The sequence below is a fragment of the Ornithodoros turicata genome, chromosome 3 (assembly GCF_037126465.1).
Source record: "Ornithodoros turicata isolate Travis chromosome 3, ASM3712646v1, whole genome shotgun sequence".
NCBI classification, from domain to species: Eukaryota; Metazoa; Arthropoda; class Arachnida; order Ixodida; family Argasidae; genus Ornithodoros; species Ornithodoros turicata.
This window is the reverse complement of record NC_088203.1, coordinates 50,576,772-50,590,436: the sequence shown is the minus strand read 5'-3', so window position 1 is coordinate 50,590,436 and position 13,665 is coordinate 50,576,772. Positions and strand designations below refer to the sequence as shown.

At 47.7% G+C, this 13,665-nt stretch overlaps 1 protein-coding gene across 1 annotated transcript in view; it reads right to left on the bottom strand.

Annotated features, from left to right (window-relative positions):
* The window catches only part of LOC135389445 (uncharacterized), a 475,452-nt gene that overhangs the window by 282,451 nt on the left and 179,336 nt on the right, over positions 1–13,665 (bottom strand). The window contains exons 16-17 of the mRNA XM_064619493.1: positions 6,863–7,051; positions 6,617–6,795 (exon numbers count right to left, since the gene is read on the bottom strand). Of these exons, the coding sequence (XP_064475563.1) occupies positions 6,617–6,795; positions 6,863–7,051 (368 nt within the window). The remainder of the gene's footprint in view (positions 1–6,616; positions 6,796–6,862; positions 7,052–13,665) is intronic.

The following is a 13,665-nucleotide window of genomic DNA, read 5'->3' as shown; positions in this document are numbered from 1 at the left end:
TTACGTTAGAATGGTTGCCTGTCAACCTTCAATTTGACTCACACGATGTGTTACTATTTGGGGACTTGAATGTCCCTGGCGTTGATTGGAACACTGGCCACCGAACCGGTCCTGATAGTGCTGATTACCTTGATGCTCTGACAGCTTTTCTCCGATTTACTGGCATGACTCAAGGAAATTTCAAGTGTAATCCTGCGGGAAATATTTTGAACATTTTGCTGTGTAATATTCCAATTGACCCCACCCATGCTCAAGTATCGCCTCTTGTTCACATTGATGTGTGTCAACCTCCTTTTTTCTGTTGATGTTCCAGTGGTTCCGTGTAAATCGGTCTGTGAGCGTCAGTGTGTACAAAGGTATGCTTATGCACGTGGAGACTACGTTGGATTGTACAACTTTTTGAGATTGTACTTTTTTTTAGAAACTGTGACTGGACTTTCGTATTATCTGTCTATTATGTCTACATCGTTGGTAGACGACGCTGTCTCTGCGCTTACTGAAAGAGTTCAGTCTGTTTTAAACGAATTGACCAGTTGTTAATACCAAGTCGTCCTCTTATCCGTCGTGGTTTTGCAGCTGACTTGCGCAAACTTATGAGACAAACTAAAGCCATGAGTAAAAACTTGGAGCCCCAACTACCGCAAACTACCCAAAATTTCTACCTTGGAGAAACTAAAGTTCTGGCGCAAATTTAAGAGAACCAAAAATGGCTATTGGTATGCGAAGTTTAGATACTGCCGATGTGAGGTGAAGCAGATTCTCGCCCGCGACAGGAATGCTTACAACTGCAAGATACCTTCGAGTTTACGCAGATGCCCGAAAGCCTTTTGGAGATTTGTAAATCGACGTACAAAACAACAACAACAACAACAACAACTTTATTTTGGCATTGGAGAGTGGGGAGCTTCATCGCCACAGGCGATACTCTACACCATTGCTGGTGGGAAAGTGGAGAATAAAATAACGAGCCCCTTCACAATAACGATCGAAGTCCGATGGTGTCCAGAAATGTCAGAAGAGCTTTAAGCACAGAGCGTTGCTGGGCTGGATTAGGCCAGGGACCAAGCAATTTCGATAGGGAGAAGGGGGGAAAGTCCAGCTGACGAAGAGACTCGGAGAGTGTGGTTCGGGAAGGTTGGTAGTGGGAGCAATGAAGAAGAATATGCTCCAGATTCTCAAGAACAGGTGCGGCAGCAGGTGGGAGAGTCAAGTTGTCTCAAGCGGTAACGCCACTGAGCTGTAAAGGCCACATCGAGGCGCATTCGGTGGATTAATCCAGCATCTTGACGAGAGGTGTTTCGTGGCATGCTGAAAGCGAGCGCTGGATCAACTCTGCTCAACATAGAGGGAGGAAGAATGTCGGTTGTCCATTGGCGGGAAGCCATGGGTGTCACTAGGCGTCGGAGAATTGAACGGCGGTCTCCTCCCAGCAGAACAATGCTGGTCCGTTTCCGATGCCAGAGTGCTGCTTCTGCGGCGCTGTCGGCCTGCTCGTTCCCCACGACACCACAATGGGCTGGAACCCACAGGAAAACCAGCCTGTGGCCTGCCGCGTAGATAGTGTGGTAAGCCATTAACACATCTGTGACTAGGGGTGCGGATGGGCCACGTATGCCGTAATTTTCAATTGCTTGAAGTGCAGATTTGGAGTCTGTGAAGACTGCCCATTCCCGCGGTGTAAAATCAGCGATGTGTTGTAGAAAGAAAAGAATGGCATAGAGTTCCGCAGCTGCGGAGGAGGTTGGATGTGAAAGGCGTCTTCCGTGCACTACGCCTTCGGATGGTATGACGCTGGTCGCTGACACTGGTCGGGTGGTCGCTGAGGCGGACTTGTTGTTTCGGGATGTGCCATCGGTATATGCTGCCGTAAACGTACAAAACTTCTCGTCTCCCAGAGCATGAAAATGGGCTCGGAGGACTTGAGGGGGGACCTGATCTCTTCTTTGCAGAAGGTTTGGAAGGAGTACAAAAGTGGGCGGTACCGGTGGAGACCAGGGGGCTTCCTGCGGTATAGTGTCCTTAGTTATGAAGCCAGTGAGAGTCTGGCGTGCCCTCTGCGCTACTCGATAGAAGTCGCTTTCAGGGCGGTATCGAATTTTCCTGAGGAGTGGGTGGCGGGGAACGTGAGCACGCAAACGGAGGAAGTGCCGAGCCGTTTCACGTTCCCGGAGAACCCCAACCGGGAGCTCACCAGTTTCAGCCAGCACTTGCCGTGTTTCAGCCATTCTTGGAACTCCGAGGCATCGACGAAGGCTTCGAGCAAACAGGGACCGAAGTGTATTTAATGAAGTGGTTGATATCCTGTGCAGAATAGGAAGGGTGTAAAGCACAGTCGCCCTCGCCAATGCCGCGTGAACCGCGAGCAAGGAACGCTGATCGCAGCCCCATCCTGAGCCAGAAAGATGTTGAATTGCGGGGAGCCATCGCTGCACTTTAGTTTCAAGGTGTTTAATGTGCCGAGCCCAGCGCAAGTCCGAGTCGATTGAAACGCCAAGGAAGCGGTGGAAGCGTACCGGCTCAAGCTTCTTTGTACCAAGCCAAAGAGGAAATTTGGCCATAGCTTTGCGCGTGAAAGGGAGCTCGACACACTTTTCGGGTGAAAGGTCCATCCCAAGGTGTGTGAGGTACGTATGGATATTATTTAAATTGAGCTGCAGGCGGCGCTGTATGGCTGGGCGTGATTTGCCTACTGTCCAAAGGGCGACCTCATCTGCATACATGGAAAACGACACTTTACGAGGAATTACTGATTGTAGGCCAGCCATCACCACGTTAAAGAGTGTCGGGCTGAGAATGCTTCCTTGGGGGACTCCATGTGGAACAGGATGCTAAGGGCTTTGGCCTTGGGACGTACGGACAATGACAGTTCGGTCCGTAAGGAAGTCTTGGAGCCAGATGAAGAGCCAACCGGATACCCCAAACGAGCGCAAGGCGTGCAGCACACAAATGTGCGAGACGGTATCATATGCGCGCTTGATGTCGAAGAAAATTGATAGGACGATCCGTCGATGGGCACGAGCATGTTGAACTGTAGAGACTAGGTCGAGAACTGGATCCATGGAGCTTCGGTGGCGGCGAAACCCAGCCATTTCGTGAGGGAACGCACGTTGTTTTTCGAGCCGCCAGTCGAGGCGATGCAAAACCATTCTCTCCATGAGTTTCCCCATACAGCTTGTCAGGCTCACAGGGCGAAAGGAGGATAGGGCATTTGGGGGCTTGCCTGGTTTCAGGATGGGAACAAGCAATGCCTCATTCCATGTATGTGGTAAAAATCCTTGTTGCGAAGACGTATTATACACATGAAGGGGAGCTTGGAGTTACCGCCCGTCAAGGTTTCGCAGGGCGGCATAGGTGATTTTATCGGGTCCAGGGAACGAGCCGGCGTTCACAAGCTGCAAAGCTGCCTTTAGCTCGATTAATGTGAAGTCGCGGTCCATAACTTCCGAGGGACGGGGCCAGTCTTGGTGAAGTTCAGCTGTCAAACTGTGGACAAAACTGCGGTGTAATGGTGTGGCCGATGCAGCCGCCGGAGTCGTTAGTACCACACAGAAGTCCGTCGCTAGCGTGTTTTCGCCTACACCCTTAACGATAGCCAAGGCCGCGACAGGATTCTTTTGAGGGGGCGCCTCCTTCAGAGATCGGATTGTCCGCTAGATCTTCGTGGCCGGATCAAACGGTGAAAGGAAGTTCTCGTGGTATTTTAGCTTTCATCCGGCGGTATTCCAGAATGTCCGTAAGTTGCCCTGTCCGACGAGCCGTTCTTTCTGCTCGGCGACGTAATGCTCTAAGGTGGTTAATTGCTGGGGAATGACCGACATGGCCAGTTACCCTTTTAGACATGACCGCCGCTTCCTGAATACCACGGGTAGTGGCTTGAGAGAGGGTTTCTGGGGACATGCCGGTGTGCACAGATGTTCTGAGGCACGCACGAAAAAGTCTCCAGTTTGTGAAAGAAATCAGTCCAGTAGTTGCTGAGAGGGGCAGTCTGTCGTGGGAAATATATAGAGGAAAATGGTCGCTACCTCTAGTGTCGACGTCCGTGGCGCACGACAAGTGGTGAATTATGTCGGTTGAGCACCACGAGAGGTCCAATACATCGAGTGACGTTGGGGATCGCATGTAAGTGGGCTCGCGGTTGTTCAGCAGGCACATGTTATTATTCTCCATTGCCTCCAACAACCTCCTTCCCCTATCGTCTGTCCTTCGGCTTCCCTAGGCCGAGTTATGTGCATTGAAGTCACCCAGCACAAGCGCCGGGGCTTCCAGAGAACCAAGTAAGCGTTCGATGTCACTCCACGGGACCTGTACCGCGGGACGGATATAGATACTGACGACCGTTAACAGCATGGGGCCAAGGCGGATCCTGCAGGTGACGTAATCATTAGAGCGATAACAAACTTACCCGATTTGCGCAGCAACGAGGTCATTGCGAACGTATAGCGCTGTGCTGCTCTCAGGGGATTGATGAGATCGATAGATTGTGTATCCATTGATGGCGATGTGTAGAATCCATGCCGTGTTCGCATATAGCTATGAAAGGGAACTTGTACTGTTGTAGATGGAATTTACCCTTCGATGGAATATACCCTTCGTCACAGATGATGTTGTGACAGCCATACGTGAACTTTCGTCTGGAAAGTCCGTCGGGAATGACTTTGTACCAGGGTTTATCGTCAAGGGTTGCAGTGATATCTTTGTACCATTGTTGACACGCATATTTCACATTTCTTTACTTCAGTGTCGCTATCCTGACCCTTGGAAGCCAATCTTGTGCTGCCAATTTTTAAGGGGGGAAATGCCAATGCTGTGTACAACTATAGACCAGTGTCACTATTGCCGACCTTTTGCAAGCTCTTTGAGAAAGTTGTACACAGATATTTACTTTCTAATGTCAAAAACGTTTTACATGATTTTACATTGTTACAACGTTTTACATGATTTACACAGCATGGCTTCTTACCTGTGAGGTCTGTTGGAACCAACCTTGTGTCTTTTTTGGATTATGTAGCCCTTTATTTACACGACCAGGGTCAGGTGGAAAGTGTCTATGTTGACTGCAGAAAGGCTTTTGATTTGGTAAATCACTCCTTGCTTGCACGTAAACTTTGTCACTGTGGTTTTTTCGGTCTATTTGCTAAATGGATGTCAAGTTACTTGGGGGTAGACAAAATGCTGTGAAAGTAGGTGATGCCTTTTGCGTTCGTTATACAGCGTGCTTGGGTGTGCCTCAGGGCCCTGTCCTGGGGCCACTACTCTTTAATATATTTACTAATGACATTAACGATGTTGTACACTCCGCTAGAGTTCGCTGATGATTTCAAGCTATTTCTTGGTGTGACAAACTTGTCAGACTGCGTTTCTCTTCAACAGGATGTAGATGCTACTGCTATGTGGTGCTTACGTAACGGTTTAGTGCTAAATAGTGACAAGACTAAAATAATGTCGCTTACCAATAAGCTGGAGCTGGTACATTTCACGTATGAATTGTACAATTCTGAGATGTGTAAGCTTACTAACGTCAAAGACCTTGACGTGTGGCTTTACCGACACCTTTGTTTTAATTACATGTTGATTATATGGTCAAAAAGGCTTATCGTATACTTGGCCTCATTTGTCGTGTCACTAAAGACCTAAGGACCCTGACTGCTTACACACTCTTTTTGTCTCTCTCTTGCCTGTGATTCAGTTTGGCTCAGTTGCATGGAATTGTATTGGGAAAACGAACGTGCCACGTCTGGATAGTATCCTCACGCGCTACTTAGATTTCCGTAGATTTCCTACGGAAACGTAGATTTCCACTAGTCCCTGTACACGACTCAGCTATGTCACTCCTGTCAAATTGTAGCGCCAGTCGTGATTTTCACCTTTTATATAAATGTCTACATAATATCTTCGATGTCCCATCTGTGATCGAACTACTTCGCTTTCATGCGTTCGTCTATTCGTCCTCCTACCTTATTTTATGTGGATGATGTTGCCGCGTGTGAATCAGCTACTAGACGGATTCAGATTGCTTTTAACCTTATATCTGACCAACTTCACCTTTTTATCCATCTTTTAAATGTTTTAGACAGAAATTGCTTCGTCACCTCAGGCTGAATGTGCACTGCTACTCAGGCTTGTCTGTTTGCATGCACACTGTCAACAAAGGATTATTATTATCATTATTATTATTATAAAAGTGTTCGTACACGTTACACGTAATGGTATTTTGTATACATATCGAGGCATATATTGCACAGTCTAGTTATTGCATCCACCAGCACGCTGGACCGATCGTGCGCATATCCATATACAAATTGCCGTTTTCACAATATCCGCATTAGCTATGGGGATGTGCCAACACCTCGTGTACAAATACACATATCAAAACTACTCTGCAAATCACCGCAGTCCTGCAGAGTGCGATCTTTGAATGCAGCCACGGAGTGTGCTCCTACACATGAACGAAAAATCCACCTGTTAGCTTGGTGTGTCCGTTTCTTAGCAGACTTAAAAGAACTTCGCGGTTCATATTTCCAGTATAAAAACACAACGTAAACTGTATTCATGTTTCCTAACACACAATCTGTGGTACAAACATCTTAACGAGACCAGGATAAGAAACAAACGATACCAGGATAGGAAAGTAGAATGGTTGAGGTATTCCAGTCACCCACGGCAGAACTCTGGTGAAATACCACACTAGAATAGCCATGGTCACATCTGTGGCAAGCATCATCATCCAGATGTCGAGTATGGTGATGTTGTCTAATCCTTCAGAGAACACCGTCACGAGAGACCATCCTGCTGAGCCTGGTGCATTCAATGGGCGACATTTGGTGGGTTGACAAAGAAAACAGTCAAAATCATCAATTCATACCTTTCAGGTCACAAGCGAGTCCAATAAGTAGTATCGTGTAATAAGTTCCAATGACAGGCGTCGTGCAGAAGGCCAATTTCCAAACGCGGGAATACATCATGTATTGAACAAGTGATAAACCAACCTTGACAACTGGCCAGAGTGACACCACTAACCAATATATGATGGCAAATGTGACAGCCACGTTCGCTGAAAGAAAGTAACAGCGTCAGTTGCAGGGGCAACGAAATGACATTCATGGTTACACGAAACCCTACATGGTACAGCAATCACTGAACCAGGAGCAGCAGTTTATCTTATCACTGTGCGGTTCAGTTGAAAATTCACTGAACAATTGCACAACATGTAGCGCGTCCAGCGGCGTCGGTTCAGAGGGACTGCTCCAATCGCACACGTGACCTAGAAGGACGATGAGCTTACACTGTAATAGGTGATCGGCACTGTCTAAGAACCATGGGAAAAGAGTCGACCTCACTGTCTACTCAAGCAGACAGCGCATGCTATAGCTGCTGGAGGTGGATGTACCTGGCTCTAGAAACATATTTGGAAAGCGGCGACTGTCAGAAACTGACCATGTTTTTCTGTGTGTGCAAATAGTTAATTTACCGACGGTAAATACGCACGTAATGTAACACTGAGTATCATGGCTGCAAGAAGCAAACTTCAAGCGTGCGTTACGTATGTAGGCAGCGATTTTCAGCTGCAGCTGAAAATAGGAAAGGTATTCAAATCAAAATGTCAAAAATTCGTTTTTGATACTGTGAGTTTCATATTCTTCTATACATTCATATGTAGGAGAAGCATGCAACATTACTGTCACTGCGCCAATACATGGCATTCTAGTCCAGAAGGAAATGGAGAGCCCCTCAGAACAGAGCAACGCTGCTTCAGAATCGACTGGGAAACCGATTTTAAACACGCAGCAATCGCAAAGTACCTTGTCTATAGGATCTTATGAGGCGCTTGAGATTGAAGCTAGGACACTGACGTCATTTCCGCACGAAATTACCGGTGACCTATTTAGTCTCCTTAAGACACACCCCAGCCTTGAACACAGTGAGCTCAATCTGTATGGCGCGACGAGAAATTTCACGGCGAGAATTTGTTTGTTTGGTACAGCGTGTCACAACGGTGCAGGGGTTCACATAACGCGTAGCAGTCACGTTTGTACAGCAGTAGCACAGTGCTGTTACGTACAACGACACTCTTTTTCTAATCCAGTTCTAGAAATCCTATTCTAATCCAATTCTAAGCCAAAATCCAGTTCTCATCCAACACAATCCAGTTCTAGTCCAACACAGGCCAATTCCAAGCCATCTAATTGGTCACCATTAGCTCCGCGCATTTCACGTTGATTGACCCATGCTAAGCCTTCTGATCGTTGATTGGTCGACCGTAGCTCCACTCCTATATGCTAATTAGTCGGGTTGGCTCCGCCCACTTCACATTAATTGGCCCATGCTAAGCCTACTAATCTTTGATTGGTTGACCATAGCTCCGCCCCTTTATGCTAATTACCCGCTGCGCCCACCTCACGCTGATTGGTGCATGCCAAGCCTGCTGGTCGCTGATTGGTTAGCATAGCTACACCCCTTTATGGTAATCATCCAGCTCTGCACCCGCTGATTGGTCCATTCTAAGCCTACTGATCACTCTCCACATTTTCCAGTCATCTAAGGCATCTGATTGGCCGTCCCCAAACTAAGCCTACCGATAGGTCCTCCCACGTTGATTGACCCGTTCTAACCCCACTGATCGCCTGACACTCCAAGCCCATTGATTGGCCGACTAACGAAACCAGCACTAGCGCCCGCCAGATGCCGCCCTCGGCAGCGGCTCCACTGCGACTCCATCTATCCAAACTTCACTCGTTAGAGATCCACCAGATGCCGCAACTCTTTACTAGCTCTGCCTACTTCACGCTGATTAGTCCATTCTAAGCCTACCGATGGCTGGCCCTGATTGGTCCATGCTAAGCCTACTGAACAGTGATTGGCCAGCCTGAAATTGTCGGCACCAAGCAGCGGCTTCAGACAGGACGCGACATTTGTTGATTTCAACCTTTATTTGGTACAACAGCCTCCTGGTTCAGCTGCGTCATAGGGCATGGGTTGGTTCAGCTGCATCAGAGAGATCATTGGTTCATTATTCTATCCAGTCATCTCTTGTGCTCATTGGTCACTCAGCTCCCTCGGTAGACTCCAACTGTTATTGGTTCATCTAACTGCAAGTGGTCTGCTCGTTAGCCCATCTCACTGCAAGTGGTCGCTCACCCAGCTGCTTATTGGTTCTAACCAGTCACAGCTCCCTCCAACTCCGATTGGTCCGTCTAACTGCAAGTGGTCACTCACCCAACTGCCCATTGAACTGCAAGCCACTCATTGGTCACTCATCACTGGATGAGATAGCCAGGGTTATTGGAACCTTCTACTCAATTGGTTCACATTTCTATCCAGTCACCTCTTGCGCTTCTTGCTGTCTCAGCTCCTTCGGTAGACGCCAACTGCTATTGGTTCATCTAACTGCAAGTGGTCTGCTCATTGGCCCATCTGACTACAAGCCTCTCATTGGTCACTCACGACCACTCATCTCTAGAGCTCCCTAACAGGCTCCAACTGCGATTGGTCACATGCACTCATCGCTAGGCCCAACTGCTCCGTCGAACTGCAAGCCACTCATAGGTCACTCCCTCCAATCTCTAGATAAGATAATATAAGTTTAACTGTAGGATATTGAAACTGTTTCCATAAGATAAGTTTAGTGGGGGGTCATTCGCTGGTAGGCTCCAACTGTTATTGGCCCATGCTAACTGCACCCCACTCATGCCTCCATCTGGCTGCTCACTGGGTCACAACACCCCTGCGCATGATATGACAGCGCCGAAGAATGTTCCCTACACGTACAACAGATGGCTGTATGCTTGCGCCCTATTTGCGAAGAAGGCTCAGGCGTGCGCCGGTCGCTGGACGCGTGGGACGCGTGGATCGCTAACGCGAGCGTGAGAAAAGATCAATTGCATTGGTGACTCATTTTTATCCAACTGGTTCATACTTCTGAAAGCCAGCGTTGGAAGGCTGAACAACATAAAACGGCTAACATCAACGTGCCGTCGCCTCCTGCTGTTCACAGTTCTCATAGCCACAGTTGGAAATGTGAAACAAAAAAACGTGTTCAGGGTACGATGTACGCATCTCAAAACACACTCTACACGAGTAAAGTTGTCTTCACCTGGTTGCATGCGTGCGTTAGGTGAAGCCCGCCCCTGGGTACAAGCTTAGGATCGTTTTTTGTGTGCTTTGCAGTTGCAGTGCTTTGCAGTGGGCAATTTATTTCAATGAAGCAGAATGGCAAATGATGCTATGGAGCGCATTCATTCTTAAGAACGAATTTTGTCACAGATACGTACCCACAACAACAAAAAAAAGTGTACTAAACAGAGCACAAAAAACGCATCGTGATACTAAGCAGGGAAGCCAGCACGCGAAATAAAAAAAAAGTTTAGCATGGAAAAGCATGTGATCGAGAAAACATCGATAGTTGATGCTGTGTAGAGAAGCAGGTTTGAGAGAAAAACAATTTGAATGATCAAGAAACCCTATAGAGCTCTGAAGCTCGGGCTCGTTTTTGTTTTAGACAGCGTGCGTTGCACTTCAACATACGAAATTAATTAAATCAAGCAGAATGGCAAAGCATAGTCGTGCTATGTGCTGAGGCTCAACATTGTTTCTCTCACTGACGCTCCAACGCCTATTAAACAAAGTGGTTGGTGCTATGCAGTGCAGCTTGGCACGTACTCAATCTTAAAAAGAAAACTCAACCCAAGCAGAGTATGAAGAAACACAATTTCAGATCGCCTTCAGAGCTCTCCCAGAACATCCTGTGCAAACATAGCCAACGTATATAGATGGGTAGAAATCCAGCGAACCGGTAGAGATGTAAGAAGGGAGTTGCCTCAGGACAGAAGCCGCCGATATTTCGAACAGAGACTGTTCTTCTTCTGGGCCCAGAAGAAGAACAGTCTCTGTTAGAAATATCGGCGGCTTCTGTCCTGAGGCAACTCCCTTCCTATAGCCAACGTATAGTTCCTCGCATGCAGAGCACTACTGGAAGCACCATTAGAAATATAAGTTCAGGGTGATCACACAACATCGCATTATGAACAAGTTCATCTCGGAAAAAATGCGCTCACCTTAAGGCGGTGCATCACCCCTCGCGCGCCTATGGGAATCCCCATACATTTTCCAACTCGTCTAGCGCCGTCAATAACTGGTGGATTTGCACCGAGTTTCTTTTGAATCAAAGAGTGAACAAATATCTAGTACATGTTTTTGGATTTTTTATGTGTGTCTCAGAAAATTTTGTGCCTGCGTCGAAAGACTCGGAGCCTACCATCTTTGAAGTTCTCGGTCGCTCATAAAATAACTACAGCGAAAATCACAAATCTAAAATCATTAAGTACTAGAAAAATATGTCAAGAACGAACACCAGCAAAAGGTTTCATCTATGTTAAGGCGTTGACCTGGCACATGAGTTTTCGTCGGGTATGGTCAGCCGTGTATTTTACCGTCTCGGAATGGGCAGCGCAGTGATGCCATCTCCCATGGAGGGTATCGTCACAAGACACAACAATTTGAGTATACAGCTGCACGTGCAGGCCGACGACGAGGTCGACGTTGACTGTGACGCAGAAGCACGAGCACACGCAGCTTAGCCCTGCCGTAAATACGTGAACGGACTATACTATACATGAGCTGTTCATTCATCGATGTTTATTTTCTTTATTTTCTCGGGGGGGGGGGGGGCGTGGGTTGGCATGAACGTGGCATGTCATTCCCCCATATAACGCCGGGACGATCGCGTTTAGCCTCAATTCATTGGAAATTGCGTATTCAACACCACGAGCGCTCGTGTCGCAAGCTTCGCCCTAGGTAATGATGAAATGAATAAAAATAAAAACGCTTCCAACTTTCTCACGCGTCTTGCTATAACTAACGGCGTGTAAGATCTCAAGTTGGTTTATCGTGCTTCTCGCAAAGACCTCGGAAAATGGGTAGCACGAAGGTCTACGGCAAACGCAAAAGGCGCAGGGAGCAATATCAGAACAAGAAAGGAGAAACGGTGGAAACAAGAAAGGAGAAAGCGGCTTACAGCGTCTTTTTTTGGTAGAGTAAGCAGGATGCGCCCCTCTGCAAGTCGTGTGGGTGCAGTTAAGGACATTTTGTACCGGGACATTGATACCGCTTCACTGAGGCACGGGAGGAAGTATGAGCCCATTGCGATTGAGCAGTTGGAAAAGCACAAGGGAGTAAAAGTCAGTCGGTCATGTCTTTTCGTTGACAAGGTCTGTAGCTTTCTGGCAGCCAGCCCCGACGGCCTGTTGCGGACGACGGCCTTGTCGAAGTGAAATGTCCATCGTCAGCATACGGCACTACTCCTGTTGAGGCTGTTCACTCAAAGAAGATTGTGTACTGCACTGAGGTGGTAGGCAAGTTGAAACTGAAGAGGACGCACCCGTACTGGTACTAAGTCCAGGGCCAGCTCCATGTGACAGGTCGTCAGTACTGCCTCTTCGTAGTCTGGACAGGTGCTAGCAAGATCTCAGTGGAGAGGATTGACAGGGACGGCGCCTTTGGAACGACAACATGGTTGTAAACCTTCAGCGTTTCTATGACGACTACCTCCTGCCAGAGCTTGTTGATCCTCACCATTCCCGCAGTATGCCAATCAGAAATGCAGACTACAGAGCAAAATACACTGGGTCCAAGTAGGCATCCCGAGTATGTTGCACAGCACGTATGCATTTTGTACAGCCTCGTATTCTGGAATTCTGTGTCGACACCTTCGCTTCATGTGCACCTTCGTGGGCGCTGGCATCACCATGCGTCGTCTGTGCTTCTGTATCCTGAGCAGAAAACGGCTTAGAAATTACTAAAGAATGCGTTGTGAGGATACTCCCTCTTGACGTCACTGACGCAAAGAATTGCGACCGCGTCGCTATGCACAGGCTGGTGGCTCATGAACAGGGAGCACGTCGTCCCCAGCTCTTACAATTCGCTCTGCATCGGTATCATATTGATGCCGGATCTCCCACCTCGTAAACGGCAGCTGACCTTCACGTCATTCCGCTTTCCCGCATCACGCGAATGGCTGCTAAGAGGTACTGCCAAGTGGGGTTTCCACTGGGACTGCGGCCTTCCCACCTGTAACAGTCTTCTGTTTCCGTTATCTTCTCAGCATGTGGCAGAATGTGACTTCTGCGTCAGTTGTGTTTCTTCTTGTGCACTCAGCGGTGCACTCGTTTTCTATAGTTCTCTGCCAACCCAGGAACAAGATTTTCTGCCTCCTACCCTCAGATCTACGTCATGTTGTCAAACCATTGCTGAACCAACTGAACATTGTTTCTACTCCCTCTCTCCCGCAGTACCGAGGACTTCGATGTGAAGGGACACGATTATACCGAGGCTGGTCTTTCATACAAATTTACATGTGTAATTGTTTGTGCAATTTGACGTCGCTTTCACAGAAGCGAAGTGCGTATTTCAGATATGACTGAATATTTTGGGATTTAGTTACATGTCAATATTGTGGGCTTTAGTTACGACTGTCTGTCACTAATGCATCTGTCCAGTAGCTTCAAGGTGCGCTCGGAATCCATCACCCATTGTTGTGCACTTGCGGACATGAAAGTCATTTCTGAACGCCGAAAAGGATTGCGCAGTGAACTAAGTGTGCTGTGCAAAATGTACAGACTAAAGGGTGTGGCTGACACTGAGCATCGGACAAGATCATATGGACGTGAACAC